A 26,692-nucleotide genomic window follows, 5' to 3' on the forward strand; every position below is an offset into this window, starting at 1 on the left:
TACACTATTTATTTACCAAATATTGGATTAGTGGTAAACAAGATATAAACGACAAGGATGAAGAGAAGTATTGACGGCAAAACTAAAATGAATGGAGATTATTCTGGGATGAATGGTGACAGCAAACCAAAGAATGGTCATCTGTATTTAGCTGGGTAAGATTTTGACTTAAATAATCTGCCGGCACGTGTAGCTCAAGCCACAAAAAAATATAAGACAAGAGCAGACAACATGATTTAGCTTCACCTTGGTAGACCATTTTTAATTTTAAAAACATTTCATTTTCTACTCGAGAACTGTAGATATATTATACCAAGGAATTGTATTTTAAATATACAATTCCTTGTTAAAACCAATTAGGCTACTTTTATCTATCTACAAGAAAATGTCATGACAAAAATATGAGGACATAGAAAAGAGGTTAGAAAATGCCCTTTTACTGTCAGGCTTCAATGTTAATATATTTTACTAGTTAGCATCAAATTGTGAGTTGTCAAAATATCCTTGTTGTGATAATTATTTGTTACAGTACGGTTATTTTGGAGAAAAATTAATGTGCTTTGTCAAAATCTGTCATTTTTTTATCGTAATTAAGAAATATGCATTTTATCAGTAGGCATCAAAAATTATCGTTTACATCATTTGGCAAGATTTTCCCCCATTGCTCGCAATGAAAGTACCCAAAACGACCCTAAGTAAAGAACAGAGATTTGGAAAGGAATAAGGATATAACATGCAATTTCCAAGAGTATGTATTGTTAAAATAGATAATGTGTTAAAAGTGCCACGGCATACAAACTGTAAACCTGTCATTTAAATGATATTAGGGAAACCTGTGTTTACCAAGTATAGGTTTTCATAATGGACAAGATGTTAAATTTAATAGTTATATACATGTAAATGTTATTTGTATTTAACTTATTCTTGACTAGCTGAATTTAAAAAATATATATTTTTAGAACGATTTTTATTTTTAATTTAAAGCTGGATATATTTTGCCATATGTTATCCATTTTAATCATGTGTTTAGATCATATTGTTACTAATTAGATTTTACAATGACGGGTTTCCTTGGAGATGATTGTCAATTTCTTCTTTATTACGTATTAATATTATAACTCATGTCTTAGCTGTGCTTTTGGTTTGAAAATTTTTGATCAATATTTACTGTTTTAAATTATGTTATATTTGTTTAAATCTTACAATTTTGTACCAACTTATAACTGCATCATACAGGTACTAAAAACACTATATATTTATAACAGATGTGTAAAAAAAGGACAAAAGTTCAATATCTGACTGAATATCAGTGTGTCAGATGTAATTTCTGTTGTCAGTAATGTTTTCAACATATATATACATGTACATGTAGATTTGTATCACATTTATACAGAATTTCCTCTGGAAACTTAAAAAAAAATGCCATAATATCTGTTCCTGTTGGAACATTCCCTGTATTTTGTTAGGAAGTACATTTTTACTATGCTCTTCAACTTAGTTCTTCATTTGACCTTTTTAATATTTTTGGATTCGAGCGTCACTGATGTGTCTTTTGTAGAAGAAACGTGCAACTGGCATAAATACAAAATTTAATTAATGGGTTGAGGTCATAAAACTTTGCTCAGTGCTGAGAACACATAAATCATGCTCCAAACATGAAATCCAACATTTTGATTGGTTGATTTTGGAGTATGAGCATGATGAACTGAAACAAGGTGATATCTATGATGAGTTAACTTTATTTACAGTGTAATAATAATATTAATGATATTCCAGAATTTTTTTTCCATTTTAAAATAATATGAAGGAACTTGTATTTCATGACAATGTTTCATTCAGAATTCATCTTAATTTCTTGTATGTGCAATAAAAAACCTAAATTCCAAGGTTAAGATTAAATCTACTGAAGGTGTCTGAATTTAACAGACTAAGTTCCTGGACATTTGTAAAACGCTGAGGGTGCAAAATTGCGTTATTACAGCCTTCTATAATTAAATTTCATTTGATATCTGCCCTCTTAGCCTGACTATTTACATTGCCTACATGAAATATTTACATGTCACAATGGATATTGTATACAATGTTTACATTTCAACGATTGACCAAATAGTTTTCTTTTTATTTATGTTTATTCTTTTCCACCCTTTAGATTCAAGCTTCAATCATTTGGGTGGTTTGAATTTATCGATAACCTGTATTTAATTTAATAACTTGAAATGACATTCAGGTTTAAAAGGTAAAATGCATGCTTTGTTGTTGTTCAGACCTGTTAAGTATGTTTGTGATCTTGAAAATACACATGAAAAGAAATGTTCAGTCTGAATTCATTTATATTTTGTGTACATATTGATATTTAGTCGTGTGTTAAATTTCTAGTGATAAACATGAAGGGAAAAATTATGATAAATATGGTGTCTGAAGGTGTGTCATTTTGTTTACAGTAACTAAGCTGTTGATTGGCTCAAAAGAGAGTGTGTGTCTTGGTCAAGGTTAGAACAAACGTGTTCTATTTTCAGGACATTTTTATTATGTAGTATTTAATTTTTGACCCACTTTAAATTAATTCTTAGTAGTCTAATTGCAGGGTCTTTTTGTCATGTTTGTGTTGAATATATAGTTTTTAGGCAAGAGAAAAGGAATTCAAATGATCTTGTGACATTAAAAATAGATTTTGTTTAATTTAACTCACAGTTGGCAGTTTGTGTATACATAACAACCAAAAGCATTAAGTTTCTAATTTTAGTTAAAATATTATAAATTTATTGAGTACTAGGTACAATGTCAATGTAGTTATAATTTCATAAAGTCAGATAAAAATCTGCAATTAAGCAGTTCTTGATATACATAGAACATGTGACAATTGCACGTGATCTGCATTCATGTGGTATAATACTTAATTATGATGCAAGTTATGTCATTTTGATGTTGTAGGCAATAAATAACAGTTCACCTTTAAGTTTTTAAAAACATAAATAAAAAACCACCTTGAAGCTAGGTTTATGAATAAAGAAGATATATATATGATTTCATTTCTTTTTGATAATGTGTTTACCATGTTTACATTTTATAAAAGGATAGAAGTACATTTTGTGACATTTTAAAAACAAAATTTAAACACAGGGGAAGTGGTAAGATTTACAAAGAGATAACTCTCCTATAAAAAACATGTGACGTAGAGGTTAACAGCTATACCTAACCATACTAACCGCAACAATGAACAGAAACTATACTGCATATATAGCTAACTTTTAAGAGAACATTTTCTTAAATATTTGCCTACAAGTCATACTGTCATAATAGGTTGAGCATTTTGATTTGAATGAATATGTTTTTAATAACGATGGGCTATTACCCTTTGAAACTTATTATGATTGTAGTGTTAGAAATAATGATGAATAAGGCAGTACATATAACCCTCTTCCCTCACAGAAATAATCTTTGATCTCTGATGTTAATACACACATATTTGTTTTGACATGTTTGCACATTGAATTGATCAAGTCAAACAAAAAAGTATGTGTGTTTATTCTACCGCCACCTACCCTAATCTTTTTTTGGTTTGACCATTTTTGATATCTAAGCACTGTCAAATTCACATTGTTTTTCCCATAGACTCAATGTAAAACAAATATTAAAAGAAATCCTTACCTACCTACCCTATTTATTTCAGCATGTTACAGTAAACACTCATACATATGTACTTTTTTGTTTGGCCTAGGAAAGGGTTCTCACTTACAGTCCTCAGCTCAAATCATTTAAGACTCAAGTTACCATTTAAGAGTCCCAAGGTACACTAAGATTATGGTACCTTATCTAGAAATATATAATGCTACAAGACTCAAAATGAGTTCCAGCTTTGATTACCTTGATTGTTCAATAAACTGTGGATTACCCAGGGGTTTCATTATCTTTCATGTTGACTGGTACTTTCCACATTTCTAGGTGGTACTTTTCAATTTATTCCATGAATATCTTATATAAAAATTCCTACATTTAGGCGGTACTTGTCAATAGCATAGGAGGGTAAAAGTACCAGGTACCTCCTCCCATTGAATGGCCTGATTAATTGACCCACAGTCAAAATTAAGCTTTCCCTTGATTCATATTTATTGGAAAATAAATCCTGATGTGAAAACCCTGTAAACATGATAAAAGTAAGAAATTATTTTGATAACAAATTAAATACACTGAATTTAAAAACAATAAAACATGTTCTTTTCAGGTGGTGAATTTTCACTTCCCCCTTCTTCTGATGTATATGATTGATATAACATTTAAACAAACCGATAATAAAATTACACAAACATATTTATTATACATGTAACCATAATAACAGGATAGTCATACATTAATAATTAAGAAAAGATTTATTTTTATATCATTAATAATGAGAGTGACGAACGTAAATGACAATATCCTTGACTCGGGTTATTACTGTGCGCCTGTTTTGATTTCACAGGAAAATCACATCATATTTCAACCAGTGTAATTAAACCACTTACAGTTTAGAGTTGTCTTGTGTGATTCCCTGCCATATCCCTTCAGAAAGTACACGCAGTAATCTAAATTTTCCTTTAGTCATGCAAGAAACAGATTTGACCACGATCTCGGATTAGTACAATATTTATCCACTCAGAATAGTTAAAAGTTATAAGTCTTATAATTGAGTGGTATTACCTCCAATTTTAAGTTTTTAAATTTTAAACTATCTTGAGGGCATGGAGGGGATAAATATCCTAATCAATGTGGTTGTGTTTTGACTATCCTCATTCAAGGATTTGTCACTATAGGCCCGAAGGGCCAAGTGAGCTTTTCCCATCACTTTGCGTCCGGCGTCCGTCGTCGTCCGTCGTCGTTAACTTTTACAAAAATCTTCTCCTCTGAAACTACTGGGCCAAATTGAACCAAACTTGGCCACAATCATCATTGGGGTATCTAGTTTAAAAAATGTGTGGCGTGACCCGGTCAACCAACCAAGATGGCCGCCACGGCTAAAAATAGAACATAGGGGTAAAATGCAGTTTTTGGCTTATAACTCAAAAACCAAAGCATTTAGAGGAAATCTGACATGGGGTAAATATGTTTATCAGGTCAAGATCTATCTGCCCTGAAATTTTCAGATGAATCGGTCAACCCGTTGTTGGGTTGCTGCCCCTGAATTGGTCATTTTGAGGAAATTTTGCTGTTTTTAGCTCACCTGGCCTAAAAGGCCAAGTGAGCTTTTCTCATCACTTGGCGTCCGGCGTCCGTCGTCGTCCGTCGTCCGTCGTCGTCGTTAACTTTTACAAAAATCTTCTCCTCTGAAACTACTGGGCCAAATTAAACCAAACTTGGCCACAATCATCATTGGGGTATCTAGTTTAAAAAATGTGTCCGGTGACACGGCCAACCATCCAAGATGGCCGCCATGGCTAAAAATAGAACATAGGGGTAAAATGCAGTTTTTGGCTTATAACTCAAAAACCAAAGCATTTAGAGCAAATCTGACATGGGGTTGAATTGTTAAACAGGTGAAGATCTATCTGCCCTGAAATTTTCAGATGAATCGGATAACCCGTTGTTGGGTTGCTGCCCCTGAATTAGTAATTTTAAGGAAATTTTGCTGTTTTTGGTTATTATCTTGAATATTATTATAGATAGAGATAAACAGTAAACAGCAATAATGTTCAGCAAAGTAAGATTTACAAATAAGTCAACATGACTGAAATGGTCAGTTGACCCCTTTAGGAGTTATTGCCCTTTATAGTCAATTTTTAACCATTTGTCGTAAATCTTAGTAATCTTTTACAAAAATCTTCTCCTCTGAAACTACTTGGCCAAATTAATCCAAACTTGGCCACAATCATCTTTTGGGTTAGTAGTTTGAAAAATGTGTCCGGTGACCCGGCCATCAAACCAAGATGGCCGCCATGGCTAAAAATAGAACATGGGGTAAAATGCAGTTTTTGGCTTATAACTCAAAACCCAAAGCATTTAGAGCAAATCTGACATGGGATAAAATTGTTTATCAGTTCAAGATCTATCTGCCCTGAAATTTTCAGATGAATCGGATAACCCGTTGTTGGGTTGCTGGCTCTGAATTAGTAATTTTAAGGAAATTTTGCTCTTTTTGGTTATTATCTTGAATATTATTATAGATAGAGATAAACTATAAACAGCAATAATGTTCAGCAAAGTAAGATTTACAAATAAGTCAACATGACTGAAATGGTCAGTTGACCCCTTTAGGAGTTATTGCCCTTTATAGTCAATTTTTAACCATTTTTCGTAAATCTTAGTTATCTTTTACAAAAATCTTCTCCTCTGAAACTACTTGGCCAAATTAATCCAAACTTGGCCACAATCATCTTTTGGGTTAGTAGTTTGAAAAATGTGTCCGGTGACCCGGCCATCAAACCAAGATGGCCGCCATGGCTAAAAATAGAACATGGGGTAAAATGCAGTTTTTGGCTTACAACTCAAAACCCAAAGCATTTAGAGCAAATCTGACATGGAGTAAAATTATTTATCAGGTCAACATTTATCTGCTCTGAAATTTTTAGATGAATCGGATAACCCGTTGTTTGGTTGCTGACCCTGAATTGTTAGTTTTAAGGAAATTTTGCTGTTTTTGGTCATTATCTTGAATATTATTATTGATAGAGATAAACTGTAAACAACAATAATGTTCAGCAAAGTAAGATTTACAAATAAGTCAACATGACTGAAATGGTCAATTGACCCCCTTAGGAGTTATTGTTCTTTATAGTCAATTTTTAACAATTTTCATAAAATTTGTAAATTTTTACTAACATTTTCCACTGAAACTAATGGGCCAAGTTCATTATAGATAGAGATAATTTTAAGCAGCAAGAATGTTCAGTAAAGTAAGATGTACAAACACATCACCATCACCAAAACACAATTTTGTCATGAATCCATCTGCTTCCTTTAATATTCACATAGACCAAGGTGAGCGACACAGGCTCTTTAGAGCCTCTAGTTGGTTATTATCTTGAATATTATTATAGATAGAGATAAACTGTAAACAGCAATAATGTTCGGCAAAGTTAGATTTACAAGTAAGTCAACATGACCGAAATGGTCAGTTGACCCCTTTAGGAGTTATTGCCCTTTATAGTCAATTTTTAACCATTTTTCATAAATCTAAGTAATCTTTTACAAAAATCTTCTCCTCTGAAACTACTGGGCCAAATTAATCCAAACTTGGCCACAATCATCTTTGGGGTATCTAGTTTAAAAAATGTGTGGCGTGACCCGGTCAACCAACCAAGATGGCTGCCACGGCTAAAAATAGAACATAGGGGTAAAATGCAGTTTTTGGCTTATAACTCAAAAACCAAAGCATTTAGAGGAAATCTGATGTGGGGTAAAAATGTTTATCAGGTCAAGATCTATATGCCCTGAAATTTTCAGATGAATCGGTCAACCTGTTGTTGGGTTGCTGCCCCTGAATTGGTAATTTTGAGGAAATTTTGCCGTTTTTGGTTATTATCTTGAATATTATTATAGATAGAGATAAACTGTAAACAGCAATAATGTTCAGCAAAGTTAGATTTACAAATAAGTCAACATGACCGAAATGGTCAGTTGACCCCTTAAGGAGTTATTGCCCTTTATAGTCAATTTTTAACCATTTTTCATAAATCTAAGTAATCTTTTACAAAACTCTTCTCCTCTGAAACTAATGGGCCAAATTAAACCAAAGTTGGCCACAATCATCTTTGGGGTATCTAATTTAAAAAATGTGTGGCGTGACCCGGTCAACCAACCAAGATGGCTGCCACGGCTAAAAATAGAACATAGGGGTAAAATGCAGTTTTTGGCTTATAACTCAAAAACCAAAACATTTAGAGGAAATCTGACATGGAGTAAAAATGTTTATCAGGTCAAGATCTATCTGCCCTGAAATTTTCAGATGAATCGGTCAACCTGTTGTTGGATTGCTGCCCCTGAATTGGTAATTTTGAGGAAATTTTGCCGTTTTTGGTTATCTTGAATATTATTATAGATAGAGATAAACTGTAAACAGCAATAATGTTCATCAAAGTAAGATTTACAAATAAGTCAACATGACCGAAATGGTCAGTTGACCCCTTTAGGAGTTATTGCCCTTTATAGTCAATTTTTAACCATTTTTCGTAAATCTTAGTTATCTTTTACAAAAATCTTCTCTGAAACTACTGGGCCAAATTAATTCAAACTTGGCCACAATCATCTTTGAGGTACCTTGTTTGAAAAATGTGTCCGATGACCTGGCCATCCAACCAAGATGGCCACCACGGCTAAAAATAGAACAGGGGTAAAATGTAGTTTTTTGCTTATAACTCTGAAACCAAATCATTTAGAGGAAATCTGACAAGGAGTTAAATTGTTAATCAAGTCAATATATATCTGCCCTGAAATATTCAAATGAATTGGACAACCGGTTGTTGGGTTGCTGCCCTCCAATTGGTAATTTTTAAAGAAATTTTGCTGTTTTTGGTTATTATCTTGAATACTATTATACTATAGATAGCGATAAACTTTAAACAGCGATAATGTTCATCAAAGTAAGATCTACAAATAAGTCCACATGACCTAAATGGTCAATTGACCCCTTAAGGAGTTATTGCCCTTTATAGTCAATTTTTAACAATTTTCATTAATTTGGTAAATTTATGTAAATTTTTACCAAATATTTTTCTCTGTTACTAATGGGCAAAGTTCATTATAGATATAATTGTAAGAAGCAAGAATGTTCAGTAAAGTAAGAACTTCAAACACATCACCATCACCAAAATACAATTTTGTCATGAATCCATTTGTGTCCTTTGTTTAATATGCACATAGACCAAGGTGAGCGACACAGGCTCTTTAGAGCCTCTAGTTTGTCAATCTTATTAAATTTCAATTTGTTCTGTATGATCTGTTTCTGATTGTGTGTTAGATCTGAAAACAACCCAGAAGTGTCATCTTTAGATGAACTTGTACATGTATGCAAGATTGTTAATCAACCAATTGTTTCAAGTGACACACTGGCATATTGATTACATACTGGTATTTTTAATCACAATTGAAAAACAAAATTTCCTTTATATTCATTCAAAAGTTTATTGGACTTTTGATTTATGATATATATAAAGTATAGAAATGTTTATTTTAAGGATCAGAGCATAAAATGCAAATAATCTACATGTCTTCAAGAAACATAATTAGAACATTAGATTTGGGGACTATATTCTGAAATATTTCACAGTTTAATTGACTGTTTAACATAGTTATATGCAATGTTTTTGATATAGAAATAAAGAGATCGATGTGGTATCTGGTATGGTTGCCAATGAGACAAAAGGACTCGATCATCTGATATATACAAAACAGAAAAACATCTAACAAAAACACAGACCAGACAGACATGGCAGTGTGTTCATACTTCTATCTAACAAAAAAGTCACAAAGTACAGATCAGAGAGTACTCAGAGTTACTGACAGCTTAGGGTCAATATAAATAACAACTTAAATATAAAAAAAAATCCTGTATGTCAACTCTCAAGAAGAAGAATTATCAATTAGTACAAATGAACTAGTTTCCTTCTTAATAATTTCTTTACATGATCTAACAAAGTACATCATACCTAACAGTAGTCTCAGATCATACATGTATATATATTGACAATACAGATACTTAAAAACTTGCACTAAATACTGTACACCAACTTCTTTTCACGAGCGATTTATTTTTTCGAATTTCGGGAGTAAAAAAAATACGCGAATATAAATCTGCGTGAATATATAAATGTGTGTCCGTTCGAGGTATTCATTTATACATTTAAAAATTAGATTTTTCCTAAACAAACTACACAAAGTTAATTAGAAAATTGAGAAATTAAATAGTTGCAAATTGGACTTGAAAGGGAAAAACGCGAGATAATTCACAAAAAAATAAGTTGGTAAACAGTAATTTTGACTATTTTAAATGAAAATAAGAAATTGTTGACTGAATGAAATGTAATGGGTACTTAAAACATTTCATCACATTCACTATTTTATGATTTCAGAATAAACAAGTACTTAAAATTATGTTTGATTTGAGGTTTGATAGATAATCAGATGTTATTTAGTGAAAATCATATACCATTACCTAGTTAAAGTGTAAAGTTTAAATGGTAAAGAAAGTTATACATTATATGAATAAATTAATTCTTATCTCTCTTTTATGGAAAGTCATAATGACAGGAGAAAAATCGATTGCAATCTCCTGCACACTTAATTTGATAAGAGTACATCTGTCACTCTTTGTTTTTTTACATGAAAGTTGAAAAAGAACATTTAAGTGTGTTTTACCAAGATATATGAACTTAAATCTTTATTTATCATAATATGTTTTCTTGGAACATTAGTTGTACATATTGTACAATTAAAGTATGGATTTTAAGGATGTATAACTACTACCAAGTAGTATCCCTCTAATATATTGATAATGTCCTTATGTGTCATCATACCTGATCATTGGATGTACACCTGATGTCTTAGTTTTTCTTAACTCTTTTACTTTAAATAAGCTGTATTTTGGAGCATACAAATCCACTATTTGTGTGGGTTAAAACTGCTCAAGATTGTTTATATTTTCCACAACTTTGCTTGTGTCTGAATTGAGCTTTCAAAACTTTGCTTGTGTCAGAATTGAGCTTTCACAACTTTGCTTGTGTCAGAATTGAGCTATCTTCAAATAAGGGGTTATACGTATACATGAACATATACCATGTATTTACAATTTGATCTTTAATGATGAAGAGATACTGATAAACTCTTTACTAACATTTTATATTTCACAGTTCAAAATGTGCATGTTCATCATTTCATGACTTTCATGTTTATATTCTACAAATTCACTGACTTTTTATGCCCCATTTATGGGCATAATGTTTTCTGGTCTGTTTGTCCGTTCGAGGTAGTTTTTGATGAAGTTGAAGTCCAATCAACTTGAAACTTAGTACACATGTTCCTTATGATATGATCTTTCTAATTTTAATGCCAAATTAGAGATTTTCCCCCATTTTCAAGGTCCATTGAACATAGAAAATGATAGTGCGGATGTACTAGGGACACATTCTTGTTTATAATTATTTCAAACTTCATGTCTTGATGTGTTTGATATTTGGATTCATTATTAGGCTATGGATTGTCTATCATTATCTCATTTTAATGCATCAAAGGGTCAATCAAAGTTTTCTAAAATCAAATCTTCTACATTAATTTTCATTATATGCATGGTGATTGAACAACGATTTGGATATTTATTTGTTTTGACAATTCTGTGTCAAATTGCTTGACCTGTTTTTGGGGAAAGACGGCTTCAAGCCGTCAATTCCCTAATGGGGTTGGCCAGAGTATCATTCCCTCACGTCAATCATTTTGTTTTGATAGTTTGGAAACCTCTCAAAATGTCATACTGAAATTGATGACAAGGAGAACAGATTGACTTTAAATACATTTTTTTACACATTTCCCTTTTGTTTCTCGTGAAATTATCGTATAGTAAGCTTTCCCTTACACTATATACGTTTCTTTTACAGTCCGGAAAAATCAGTATTACGAAATATTCTAAATATATCTAACCTAGTGACGTCATTGTTGGAATGCCACACTACACAGGGATATCATTCACAGTATTTGTATACTAATTCAAAATCCGTATTTGTTAAATGTAAACCTAATGATGTTTGCTGTAGTGTAGATGATTCACACACCAACATGCAATGATAATCTGAGGCTATAATCAGATAATTTGTAGGTCAACTTTCGCGGTAAACAATGTCAATGAGGATACATGAGATTGGGGAGAGAAACTGCAGTTTTCATTGTTTCTGTAAAGTTCTGTTTTTAGAATCTTCCTCCAATTCAGGAGCACCTCAATTGATGAGTAATTATACACTAAAATCAAAGTAAATGTTTCTGAACACTTAAAATGTGACATTTAGTATATGATAAGTAGTCTTCTACATAAAAAAATTTTTGTGTACCAACTTAATTATTGAAATGGTTAAAACAAATATGAAAAAAAAAAAAAAATGTTGCTTGTTGTAGTTTATACCTATTGAAATTGGGGAGAGCAACTGCAGTTTTTATTCTTTCTGTAAAGTTATGTTTTCAGAATATTTCTACAATTAAGGAGTACTTGAATTGATGAGTAATTACCCACTAAAATGAAAGCTAATGTATCTGAACACTAAAAATGTCACATTAAGTATATATATGATAAGTAGTCATCAATTAAAAAATAATTTTGCGTACCAACATAATTGTTGTAGTGGTCATTTTTTTTTTTTTTTTTAAATATTGCTTTTTGTAGTTTAAAGCTATTTATTCATGAATTTTACAGATATATCAAAATGTGGGATCTGGAAACAAACTTCACACAGCTTATATCAATCATATTTGATTTTATAAATGCATGCATGTATTCCTGTGATGAGAGTTGTAACTGGGAACTTTATCAATGGAAAATTAAAACTGAATAGATTTTTCAGTCCTCACATTCTTGAGAATACTGTCATAAAAAAATGAAAATGGTCTTAGCCTGCCGTTCAGTTGTATATAATTAAAATTCTAAAATATATTGTAGAAGTTGTTAAATTCAATTGAATTTTAGATAATAAACTCCCAACTTTAATCAAATGTTTTGATTTAGAAGGTGCAGATCTCATTGGTCCAAATTGTCTCTATGATGAATTCTTGACTAAGGAAATGAAATAACAATAAACAACAATTAGTTTCATTATTGTCAGCCTTTCTATATGTTCTAGCTGTTCTTTTGCGATTACTTTGTATGTAGACTATCAAAAGATACCCCCTAAAAATTGAAACAATGGCCGTCTTTTCCCTCAGAGCTCTTCAGCTCTTTGATTTTTTACTGCTTTGGTCAGTTTTTCTTTATTATACCCCATGCAACGAAGTTGCGGAGGGTATAATGTTTTTGACCCGTCCGTCCGTCCATCCGTCCGTCAGTCAGTTTCTTGTCATCGCAACTCCTCTCAAACCACACAACAGAATTTCACGAAACCTTTTCAGATAATAAGGACATACTATGTAGTTGTGCATATCGACTGGAAATTGCGATTCAATTTTTTTTCTAGGAGTTACGCCCCTTTGAACTTATTTACTTTAATGTACTACTGCAACAGTTTGTCATCGCAACTCCTCTCAAACCACACAACAGAATTTCACGAAACCTTTTCAGATAATAAGGACATACTATGTAGTTGTGCATATCGACTGGAAATTGCGATTCAATTTTTTTCTAGGAGTTACGCCCCTTTGAACTTATAAATTTACTTTAATGTACTACTGCAACAGTTTGTCATCACAACTCCTCTCAAACCACACAACAGAATTTCACGAAACCTTTTCAGATAATAAGGACATACTATTTAGTTGTGCATATCGACGGGAAATTGTGATTCAATTTTTTTTCTAGGAGTTACGCCCCTTTGAACTTATTTACTTTAATGTACTACTGCAACAGTTTGTCATCGCAACTCCTCTCAAACCACACAACAGAATTTCACGAAACCTTTTCAGATAATAAGGACATACTATGTAGTTGTGCATATCGACGGAAAATTGTGATTCAATTTTTTTTCTAGGAGTTACGCCCCTTTGAACTTATTTACTTTAATGTACTACTGCAACAGTTTGTCATCGCAACTCCTCTCAAACCACACAACAGAATTTCACGAAACCTTTTCAGATAATAAGGACATACTATGTAGATGTGCATATCGACAGGAAATTACGGTTCAATTTTTTTTCTAGGAGTTATGCCCCTTTGAACTTATTTGCTTCAATGTACTTCTGCAACAGTTTGTCATCTCAACTCCTCTGAAAACACACAACAGAATTTCATGAAATTTTGTAGATAATAAGGACATACTATGTATATTGACAGGAAATTATTATTCAATATTTTTTCTTATACAATTTTTTTTCTTATACTTATTTAATTTCTCCAATGACAATGTGGGGACATGGGGTATGTGAGCGTGCTCACTAAGGTTCTTTAATGGTACATTAAATTATTAAAGTATTTGTTTGGATAAGTTATTTATCTTGTTACTATATGATTTTGTCATGTGACCATGGTTTTCTTTTTCATGCTTTGTAGGTAAACTTCAATGACAGCAACCAAACAATAATGAATCCAGGAAGGGTCTCCACAGATTTAAATGTCTGTGTCTACTTCAATTGATATCAATTTATACCTTATACCATGGGCACTGTGTTAAACAGACTGTTTAAGGAAAATTTTGAACCGGAGGAATACTGCAAAATAGCTTTACCCTTCAATCACAGAAGTGCTTTCGCCAAATTTAGATGTGGTGTTGCTCCCTTAAGAATTGAAACAGGGAGATATGAAAATATTGTTTTAGAAAATAGAGTGTGCCATATATGTGACGTTTTTATTGAAGATGAAGCGCATGTTTTATTAAGATGTCCTCTTTATGACGATTTTAGAAACCATTTATATTATGTTGCTGAAACTTTTAATGACAATTTAAATACTTTAGATGATAATCAAAAGTTAGTGTTTTTATTCTCAGATGTAAATATGATACGTGTGTGTGCCAAAACCTGTCATTTGATTTTAAAAAGACGTAGAAATTTTATATATTGTAAATAGTATTTTATTTCATATTGTGTATTATATCTATGCATTTTAATAGTCTCTTATAATTCTGTATAGAATGGCTCTCATTTTATCTAGTGTTATTTTACAATGTATAAAGATTGATTGTACTTGTTGAGAGATGAGACTTTAATAAAACATTGAATTGGAAAAAATTGAATTGAATTGAATATAAACAAATTAAAAATCTTGACAAGTTTTGAAAGCAATTTAGATAAAAAAGTAAAGTTTTTCTTACCAAAAAAGGTATAGTTAATTCTGGCTATAAATAATACCAGGAATAAATTAAAGGTGATTACTAAATTATATCATTATATACGTAGGTATACTGAGGACATTGTATAAGAATAACTAGGATTAAAGATTTGATCACATATTTATATACAGGATATTTAAAAACTGACACATTCATACATGACTTCTGGTAGAACACTAAGATCAAAAATAAATCCATTGTTATTCTGGACGACAGTTAATGTAAAGGTCGAAAAAAATAACTGGACTTGATTTTTAAAATGAATTTGTTAAACAAGTAAGTTGCCATATGTGTTTGCATTGTACATACATTTTTCTTTTTGTATGTTAGTATCTTCTTAATAAGTTTTAGGTCACTAACTGTCATACTGTATGATATTTACATGGTAAAAATATACAGTGTAAGACAATTAATGCTTAATAAAAATAAAAAAAATAAATTTACAATATTTTTTTTGTTTTTTGGTGTGCAGAGAAGCATACATATTACATAAACATGTAGGTTAATTATTTGATGTCTATCTCTTAATGTTTTAAAGGCAAATACCATGGTTAATATGGTGACCTTATAGTTGTTAACTTCTACTATACATGAATGTTACTTGGTCTGACTGGTAAGTTGGCAATCATAAAGGTGGTACCTACTAATTATTTTTATATATTTAAAAATAAACAATGAAACCAAGTTTAAATTTTCAAAAAAAAAAACTGTTATAAAATATAAACTTACAGTAATAAGTATTAAGTATGACGTTACAAATTTTTATGAATTTTTATGATTTTTTTTTCTTTTATCTATATTTTGACTAATAAGTGCAAAATGTAAATAAGAATAAGTCAGTGGTATTATTTTATAGATATAAAAAATCCTAAATTTAAATTATTATTTTGTACACTCCATATTGTCAAATCAGAAAGTGTTATAAATTTCTTGGCAATTTTCCTCAAGGCTTTCATTAAAACTATATAATTAAGTCAAACACATATATTTATAATAATGCATTTAAACTTTTTCTTGCGTTTAATTATTCTTAACATGCAACACATATTAGTAATAATTGATTTAAATTTTGTCTTTCATTTTAAAAGTAGACTCAGTACATGTATTTATTTTCATTGTTGAAGGCTTTAGGGTGAACAAGACTATATTTGTTTACTTCTATGTCATTTGATATCTGGCAGAGAGTTATCTCATTGGCAATCATTCTGCATCTTTTTATTTGTATCATAATATATAAGGCCCTCAAAATGTTTAACAACCTTGCCCCATAATACAGTGAAACCTGGCTAAACCAGATCCTGCATAAACCGAAAACCTGTATAAACCAAACATGTTCCTAAGCACAGTCATATCAAATTGTATGCACTGTGAACCTGATAAAACCGAACATCGGCCAAAACCAACAAAATCTTCAGTCCCGAAGAGGTTCGGTTTAAACAGGTTCCACTGTACAAAAATATTTTCCTACAAGATGTTGATGTAATTTTATTTTTTTGTTCATCGATACATTTTTGTAACTAAAACTACAATAAAATTTTGTGCAATACATTATATATTTAAAGAGTTTTTAAAAGATTATTTAATCATTGTTCATTTGAAAATGTCATCCAAGTTGGTCCATTGAACCATTATGTTTTTTTTTTGTTTTTTTGCAACAATTCCACAGAAAAAAACATGAAAGTTTAATGGAGTGAGGATTTTGTACCTTCATACATATATATATATACTACAGATTCATTATTAATAGTTGGATACCAATTTTAGGGGATTTGTTGTTAAAGGTGATCTACAAATTAAAATGCTCAAGAATTACATTTATTAGCTTTATATGCAGAGATTGACAAAGCCAAGAAATAAAATATCCACAAATTTGTTTTCTCAATCCATGGAAACTGAATCACATGAAAATAAAGGAATTTATAGTATCTGAAATTCCTATAGTTCTATTAGAAATTTGGAGAGTTGTCTTATTGGCACTCATACCACATGTTCTTATTTATCTATGTAGTATTTTTAATTATATTACAGGTATGACACTTATGAAGAAATTGATAAAATAGCAAAAGACATCCTGAAGCGAGTAAAATGTCGACCGCAACTTGGAATTATCTGTGGTTCAGGACTTGGTGGGTTAGCAGATTTAGTGGAAGAAAAAGAAACAATTAGTTATTTTGATATAGAAGGATTTCCTGTTAGTACAGGTATGTACAAGAATGATCAGGTAACTAGATTAGAACATTCATGTAGCGGAAACAGGAGAGATGGTAATTTATTACAATACAGGATTTTTAGTTGTTACATATCGTTACATGTAAATGAACTCAGTCATATGTAATTAATATTTAACCTGAGCTATCAAAATGTAATGTTTGACAGACTTTATAAATGTACAACGTAAAAAAACATGATGAATTATTATCTGTTTTCACATCTATTTTATTTTAGAAATACATATTATGAAACTTCTATTAACACTTGCAATCAAACAATACAATTAGCAGGTGTTTAGTAGTAAAACTTGTCATTGATTTTTCACTCAACATCAATAAATACATCAAGGTTTTCAATACACTTTATCAAGCTATTGTGTCGTTCAATTAAGTATAGTATGAAAGGAAAGTACAGTCATTACAGAAGTCAGAGCCTTCAAGATATTCCCATACACCACTCATTTCCAGTTGTACTTGTTTCTGTGTAGTTCTGAAAGTACTAACGCTTTGCTGAACCATATATAAGATAAGGAAATGAAGGAGATGGGGTATGATTGCCGGTGAGACATCTATGAGTCTATCCATCCCGAGTCAAAATGACATGGATAAAAGCAACTGTATGTCATTTTATGGCCTTCAACAATGAGCAAAACCAATATTATGTAGACTGCTGTTAAAGGCCCCTACATGACAATTTAATCTTTAAAAATATAGTTTAAAATATTTGTAGTATATATATATAAACCCAGAGACAGATTTAGAGTGGGAAAGGGTGGCCTGGTCTTCCTTGTGTTGGAAAATACTTAAATTTCTGGATACGCCACTGAAACTTTTAAGACATTCTGTCGCTGAACTTATTTAGTTTCACTTTCATGTCTTTTATCTTTCTAATTATATAAATAACCTCATAAATGAGTCACTGTGTTACTACAAACATAAATACAAAAAAATTTTTTTTTTTGAAAAATTCAATCAAAATGCTTTGACCGAGGTAGTGCAGGACTTCAAGTGTTGTTATAAAACATGTGGGTATATTGACATTTGCTCTCATGCTATCTAAAGCAATCACTGAATCACTACAGATCTGCTTTCCATTTTGCTCTCATGCTGCCCTTAGCAAACATCAATCACTCAACCATTCAATTTAATGCTACAAATTTCCATAAAACATTTTAAATTGTGAAGAATATTTGTTTTTATTTTCAGTACCTGGACACCAAGGCCAATTTGTGTTTGGTAAATTACGTAATAAACCGGTGATAATAATGCAGGGACGAGTACATGTGTATGAGGGATATCCATTGCACAAGGTAGAATGATACTTGTCATGCTTGTCAGAGGCTGACTAATAAAATTGAGAATGGAAATGGGGAATGTGCCAAAGAGACAACAACCCAACCATAGAAAAAAACAACAGCAGAAGGTCACCAACAGGTCTTCAATGTAGCGAGAAATTCCCGCACCCGGAGGCGTCCTTCAACTGGCCCCTAAACAAATATATACTAGTTCAGTGATACTGAATGCCATACTAATTTCCAAATTGTACACAAGAAACTAAAATTAAAATAATACAAGACTAACAAAGGCCAGAGGCTCCTGACTTGGGACAGGCACAAAAATGCGGCTGGGTTAAACATGTTTTTGAGATCTAAACCCTCTCCCTATACCTCTAGCGAATGTAGAAAAGTAAATGCATAACAATACGCACATTAAAATTCAGTTCAAGAGAGGTCCGAGTCTGATGTCAGAAGATGTAACCAAAGAAAATAAACAAAATGACAATAATACATAAATAACAACAGACTACTAGCAGTTAACTGACATGCCAGCTCCAGACTTCAATTAAACTGACTGAAAGATTATGATTTCATCATATGAACATCAGGCACAATCCAGACCTGTAAGGGGTTTAGTATCATACCATCATAAAATATATGAGAAGAACATAACCCGTGTCATGCCAACAACTGTTTTTTGAATAAATGTGTTTAGTTCCGATGCAAAGACCCTATAAGTGAATCAAAATTTACGCCAAAATATGCAATCTTTAATGACCTGACAACAGTATCGTAACTATAGCCCTTCTTAATAAGTCTATTCAAAGGTTTTGTTAGTTTTTGAGGTGAATACTGACACCTTTGTGCTTTATAAAGAATATTTCCATAAAAAATTGGATGTGAAATACCTGAACGTATAAGAAGCATGCATGTTGAGCTATATTTACGAATGATGTCCTTATACCGATGATAAAATTTAGTAAATGTTTTGACTAGTTTGTGATATCGAAAACCCTGGTGTAATAATTTTTCAGTAAGACATAAATTTCTCTCGTTAAAATCTAAAACATTGTTACATACACAACGAATCGTACAAGTTGAGATGGTGACAAGGGAACGTCACCATCTACAAATGGATAATTAACGATAGGAAATGAAAAATCATCTCTTTTATCATAAATTTTAGTATTCAGCTTTCCGTTAGTGATATAGATATCAAGATCAAGGAAAGGGCAGTGGTCATTGTTAGTATTAGCTTTATTTAAAGTAAGTTCAACAGGATAAATTTCTTTAATATACATACTGAAGTCGTCATTATTGAGAGCCAAAATATCATCCAAATATCTAAAGTATTATTAAATTTGTTTATAAGATGTTGTTTCTATGGGTCTTTGCTTATTTTTGTCATAAATTGTAACTCATAGCAATACAAAAACAGGTCCGCAATAAGTGGTGCACAGTTCGTCAATTTTTTATTAAATGAACGTTGATATTTATGTTTAAAAGTTTTCACTTGTATAAATTCATCACTGATTTCACAGTCACCGGTAGATAAATTTGAGTTAGTTAAAAATTTTGAAATGAGAAGAAATTCTTTGATAAAGTTTAGCAATAGACTTAACTCCTGGTTAATATTTCCGAATAAAATAACTAGTAGAAATTCTAAAACAAATCTTCAGATGATGATGCAGACCCTAGTAAGATTGTTAAAATAATAACCAATATACATCACTAGTATAACAATTATGATTAAAATTAGATGTTGATAATACATTGACACTTAATGAGTTTCAGATGATCATGACGATTTTGAAGAAATTGTAAAAAAAAAAATCAACAAGTTAATATTTTAAATAATTTTTTTTATAAATAAGAAGATTTCTTTATAAGCTTTAAAGCAACTACATGTCTGTCTTAACATTGTGATTTATGATTTAACAACCTAAAATAGGGTAACCAATGAAGTTTAAATCATATGCATAAGGTTGTTTTCTATCAGACGCAGCTCATACGTAACACTTACTGCCCTTAAAAAGTAAAAAAATAAAAATTTTAAAAATGTAGTGTCATCTGCCACAACATATTATTAAAGAGCATGCATTAGCACAGTATTAATCTTATTTTTTTATCTGCAAGTATGTAAATTAAATACTTTTTCATTTCAGGTAACATTACCAATAAAGATATTGAAACTGATGGGCGTTACAACGCTTTTTATAACAAATGCTGCAGGTGGTATTAACAGAGACTATAACGTAGGGGACATCATGATTATGAAGGACCATTTTAATATACCAGGATTCTCAGGTTTAAATCCACTAATAGGACCAAATGATGACCGGTAAATATCTCCTTATATATTTAAAGGACCCCCAACCCCACCTCCATCACTCTCTTGAGTTCAAACTGGCACCACAAAATAGCTGGCAGTGCTATAAGTGACATGAAAATCTATATCATTCTATCATCTCATTTATATATTGGTAGATACAGATAGTGGAGAACTTATAAACTAAACTCTATTTTAGCATAATTCAAACTGAAATATGGCATTTAATGAAAGCTTCATTATATAACAATTCTTTCTAGAAGTACACTTGTACTTTCATCTTATTTGCGTCTGATAAAAAATAATATGAAACATTTATTGATTTCTTTTATAATTAGGGTAGAAGTAGAATGAAGATGTTTTTCATTTTTATTCCTGATACAAATAGTGTTCAGCAATAATAAGCTGAGGATTCAGAATTAAAGGACGTAAGTAGTTATGAATGGAAAACCTGAAAACCTCTTATTGGCCACTTATATAAAAAGAATTTGTTCTAAACATTGTTGTCAAAATACTTGTAAAACAAACATGAACTTTGTCTTCTTTTGTAGATTTGGACCAAGATTTCCAGCATTATCTAATGCTTATGATTTCAATCTACGTAATCTGGCAAAGAAATGTGTCAAAGAACTAGGTTATACAGATTTCTGCAGGGAAGGAGTTTACTCTATGTTAACGGGACCATCTTACGAGACAGTCACAGAATGTAAATTTCTACTCCAATGTGGGGTTGATGCAACAGGTAAGAATAACATATACTTTTCAATGTATGCAGTTTTACCTGTACTTTTTGTGAATCGGTGATTAAAGTTTTATAGTCTAGTTACTTTTTAAATCATTGGCACTTTTTTGAAAACTCGCCTCATTTAATTATCAAATACTGTATATATTCAGAAAATATTGCATGCATTTGATATTGAAATTTTTTATATGGACAATAATGCTAGATTAATTATAAAAATTTCAGGAGAATTTGAATGCATATATATATATATATATATATATATATCAGATATCAGGATGGGATTTCTTATTATTGCGATACTCACCCAGTGGCATTATTCACATTAATAAAAACTTCGCAATAATTTCTGAATTTATAAGATTAGAAAAAAAAGAATTGTAAAAATCCTTAGGCTAAAATGAAATCTTTACCTGATACATGTATAGGAATATCTATTTTTATCAGACTTTTTATAATTTAGACTTTTTGTATTGAATTTCTTCAATTCATGGATATAAAGCAGCTTTAAGTGGTCGATTTTTCAGTAGCAGTTGAAGTTATTTCTTCTCTCTTCTTTTAGCAAGTCTAGTCCAACACTTGATTAATCTTAAAAATGTATATGTTCATTCTTTTTAAATCTTCAAAACATGCATGACATATTGCCATCACATGATAATTAATCAACAGCCAAGAAAATTAACAAAGTTTTCATCTGAACAATGGAGACAATAAGATTTCATGTTTAAGAATTTGAATTTATAATCAAGACTCTATTGAAATACACCTCACAATACACTGAATGCACAGGACTGATAAAGTTACCAATGTTCTATGTTTTTATAAGTCAGACATGAAGATTTGAGTCGAGGTTAATAATTTGTTTATTTTCTATAGGTATGAGTACAGTACCTGAAGCCATCGTGGCTGTCTATTGTGGCATGAAAGTGTTTGGATTATCTCTGATTACAAATAGCTGTATTATGGAGTATGACTGTAAAACCTGTGCAAATCATGAAGAAGTTCTAGAGACTGCAAAACTCAGAAGTAAAGATGTACAGACTCTCATTTCCAAAATGGTGGCTGAGGTTGAAGTGTAACAGCCAAATCACAATTCATATGTTGTTTATCTCTTTGTTGATTGTTTTTCTTGTTAAAATTTATTGTTATACAAAAATGGACTAAGAAAGTGAGAGAATAAATCCTTGAAAAATGTCTTCCCCTCAAAAAAAAATAGAATCCTGTAGTTGTAATGAGATTATTTCACTCAGTTATCAGTTTTCATGGTTACAATAGAATCTCAGATGTTTTTTTTTTTATAAGCTAGATAATAGTAGATTTTTTTCAGAAATATTATCAGTAGGTTTGGCCATGTAATGGGTGGATTTATGGAACTGCATAAAGTCATTTTCATTCATAAGGGGAGATTTTTCTTGTATTTTAGATCATGCATCAATTTCTTGTGCTTTATTTTCTGTTTTGATGTTAATAAAAAGATGTTCAAGGGAGACAATTGCCTGTGTAAAAAAAAAAATGCAAGATTACTTCCCTTTAAATTTATGGTACCTTTCTGATTTAAAGTAAAATAAACAGACAATTACTCTAAAAATCTATCGAAATTTTATACAAATTTATAAAAAATAATAATAAAATTGTTTAATGAATTTCTGTTAAAATGTCTATGTTAAAAACAAAATTTGAGCTGATATACTGAAATAAGCTGACTGTAGTTGTATATCAAATGGCTGTGAGTTTATTTGTATATGGCATAATAATTTTATAATTCTAACGACTTTTGTATTGAATCTCTCTATATGTTGAGACTGTGGTTCTTATGTTGTAAATTTTAGAGGGTTTTCGGATGACAACTTTTCATTTGAATTATGTTGGTGTAGAAGTAAGCCTCTATATTTTATAAATATTTTGTGTGATACTTGTTTTGTATAGTATTTTAAGACTGTAATTTATTGTTATATGAATGAATGAATTAAAAAAAGGTAAATTAATCCTGTTTATAAGTTTAATGATCATAAATATTATCCATACTGTCAAAACCGTTAAAAAAACAGCATTTGAGAACAATTGATGAAAGAACTACTTATAGTTTAATTTTTCTGTGCACATTACTGAAACAGCATGGGAGTTATAGTTCAATATTCACATATATGGAATATATTAAAGAAATTACCCAACATTAGAAATGTTTTACAAACATTGTTTTAGGTATGGATATTATAATTATGAATTGATATTGAATGCTTAAATGATCAATTACTTAGTGCTCTGTATGTAAATATGGTATGATATATTTCAAGCAGTTTGAGTAGGATGTGTGTGCTTTATTTAATTTGTAAAAAGTTTTTTATTCATCCACTGAATATGTAAAAATCCTTGTATTTTGCAGTTAACCAAAACAAACAAAAATCAATTTAAAACAATCAACCTGTTTTGTTTCAAGTACGAAATATATATTTTATTTTCATATTTTATAAACATATAGTGAAAAATGTCTCAAAAAATTTAAATTGAATATTTTTTATCTATATAAGACTTTATTTCATTGTTTTTTGTTGAGAAAGGCAGCTATGTTCCTATGAAATGAGTTTTGAAACATAAACCTTTCATAAATTCTTCTTTCACTTTTATACTTAAAATGGCTCTACTGAAATTTTAGGTCCAGATTGTTTTCAATGACATATTACTTTCAGTATCCTGGTTTAGGATACAGAAAAAGAAACTGTTCTGTTTTTTAATATTTTTTTAGAAGATTAGCTTAATTATTGAAGATTTTATCATCAGCTTTTCCTTTGAAATATCCTTTTAATATGTAACAATTAAATTAAGATACATCAATACTTCTTTTCACCAAAGATCATGCATGGCAAAAGATTAACAACTAGTAGCTACTTATTTAAAAATTAGAGATAGAATTTATTTATTTGAAAATTAAATTTTTGATGAATCTCATATATTGGTAGAGGCCAAAAAAAGATACAACTATGTTTCTTGCATCCCTACCTATCCAGAATTTCCAATGCTTTTCTAACACGTGTAATTGACCTTTATATTGCAGTTCCTACCTGGTACCCTATTTTTTTCTTGCAGGAAACTGCACGGAAACTGGTATCTAAATTTTTATGTTTTACCATCATAGCTATAGAAAGTTTCTGAACATAGTGTGTAGTGTTGTGAATCTCAAATAGTACAGGAAATTAAGTTTGTTTTTAGAGATTATTTTTTATATTATTTTTTGTTATTATATTTAATCACTGGCTAGAAATTCCCTCTCATCATGATAATTTATTATTGACACCAAGTTAAGATTACAAATCAATGATAGTACAAAATGGTTACTGTTACTTATTTTGAGTTTCTTTGACAAAATTGTAGTGTCTTCCTGTTATACAGGACCTTGATGACACTTAATAAAAGACCAAAATCATATGAAAAGATTTCAGGACCATTGTACGACATACAAGTCTCATGATTGTTTTTTAAATAATATTCTGCAAATGTGAAAATACAGGTATATTTTTCAACTGCCTTAAATACACAGGTTAACATATGATTGTTTGTATTGAATGTTGTTGACTTGAGCTATGCTAATAACAAAAATGCAATTTATATTTTTGAATCTTGATGTTTATATTTTTTCCCGGTGATGAAGATCTCATGAAGAAATATATATGACATTATAAATAAAATATATTTTATGCCTCGGCTGTGATGGAAGGGGCAGAAAGGTTTACCTGTGACAATATGTCTCTAACTTCAGTTTGTTGACCAAATGTTATTGAATTCTTACACAATGATTATTACCACAAAAATGCATAGATCAAATTTGAACTTGGGTGTGGTTGCTTTCACTGTTCTTGAGTTATGTCCTTTTATAAATAGAAAAATAGCTGAATGTGCTGTTTTTTCATTCCAAACTTTACTTTTCTACAATCTGAAACTTATATACAATGCTGACTGCCGCCAAACACAGATCATTTGAGGATTTGAGGAATAAATTAAAAACATTTTGCGGTTTGACTCTCAATACATGTGTAATAGTGTATTGTTATTGTTTACTCTTTAGTGCATAACTTGTTGACATTAAATATTATTTTATATGTTTTAATATTGTTATTTTCCCCAATCATTTGGTTGGTCATATCTCAGTTAGTGAAGCCAGATTTATTTTTGTTTATAAATATTATTTTATGTGTGCATGCCTTTATTTAGACACACACCTTTTGTTTATTTTTTATCCTCTAATACTAAGTGTAGCATACAGAATGAGTAAATCGGATATTTTCAGTAATACTAGATCTCAAATACCAAATAATGTCCAAAGAAGGTAGAAATATAGAGGTAGGCATTGTGACATATTGATACTTAATCTTGTTTTACTACCATTTACCGTTAACATGTTAATTTAACTTTATATTTGAACTCAGAAGAATAAAGAAATTGGGTCATTATGGTCAATTTACAGTGAAAATGCTCATTCCTGCATTCCCTTATCATTATTTATTTATAAGCATAAGTTTTCATATCCAAATTCACTTGTAAGTAGGCTTTCCCATTTGCTGACAAAGAATTGTAATAATTATTCTTTCTGAACTTCTAAAATGTATTTAGAATAATGTGTGCTTAATTTAGATTGCTGTGTATTTATATCTTGAGTATAATGATTATATGCTATTTGCTATTGTTTACATACTATTGTTATGATTTGAATATAAAGCTAGGAACAGAAATGTCTACATGTTGAGTATGTATAAGTATGATCTCTTAAGTGAATCTTTTTAAAAATTACTTAAACATTTGACATAAAGGTAGGTCAGGTGTTGTCACACTGAATGCAATCTGGTGCAAACCTCTGCTTTCTAATGTACCAAATATTCAAACATAGATATGTGATTAAGGAAAGTTAAAGCTTGATATTTATAATACTATTAAGTTTAGTAAAATACAACATCTATCATTTTGTTCAATTACTTTAATATGTAGAAATATATCAGAATTAATTGAAAGCAGGTTGAAATTTCAATATTGTAGGTGTTTCAAAATACATCATATGATAATATCTCAATAGAGACATTTTGTATGTATTATAGAAGATATTTAAATGCATATCAGCATACAGAGGGTTAGTTGTGGTAAATTATTGGTATTGAAGCATAGTGTGTAAGCAAATAAAAGATTTGTTGTTGAGATTTTATAAATAAAGGACATGCATCATA

General features: G+C 30.5%; 1 protein-coding gene across 3 annotated transcripts; it reads left to right on the forward strand.

The window, feature by feature from the left end:
• LOC143080520 (purine nucleoside phosphorylase-like) lies at positions 1–26,692 on the forward strand. Of its 3 annotated transcripts, XM_076256392.1 has the most exons (7): positions 1–155; positions 14,147–14,562; positions 16,953–17,125; positions 18,341–18,444; positions 20,577–20,752; positions 21,292–21,482; positions 22,359–26,692. In XM_076256392.1, the coding sequence occupies exons 2-7, from the start codon at positions 14,252–14,254 to the stop codon at positions 22,559–22,561; spliced, it is 1,158 nt and encodes a 385-aa protein (XP_076112507.1). In that variant the 5' UTR covers positions 1–155; positions 14,147–14,251; the 3' UTR covers positions 22,562–26,692. The 3 variants fall into 3 exon arrangements, with proteins under 3 accessions (XP_076112507.1, XP_076112508.1, XP_076112509.1); XM_076256393.1 differs by lacking the exon at positions 14,147–14,562; XM_076256394.1 differs by lacking the exons at positions 1–155; positions 14,147–14,562 and adding an exon at positions 14,881–15,200.

This window comes from Mytilus galloprovincialis, chromosome 6 (genome assembly GCF_965363235.1).
Source record: "Mytilus galloprovincialis chromosome 6, xbMytGall1.hap1.1, whole genome shotgun sequence".
Taxonomy (NCBI): Eukaryota; Metazoa; Mollusca; class Bivalvia; order Mytilida; family Mytilidae; genus Mytilus; species Mytilus galloprovincialis.

What these genes read in the sequence shown, in the direction of transcription:
- LOC143080520 (XM_076256392.1), top strand. Translation starts at nt 14,252, where the DNA reads ATGGGCACTGTGTTAAACAGACTGTTTAAGGAAAATTTTGAACCGGAG. An exon ending in ACTTTAGATGATAATCAAAA is followed by an intron (nt 14,563 to 16,952) that starts GTTAGTGTTTTT and finishes ATTATATTACAG; the next exon opens with GTATGACACTTATGAAGAAA. An exon ending in AGGGATATCCATTGCACAAG is followed by an intron (nt 18,445 to 20,576) that starts GTAGAATGATAC and finishes TTTTCATTTCAG; the next exon opens with GTAACATTACCAATAAAGAT.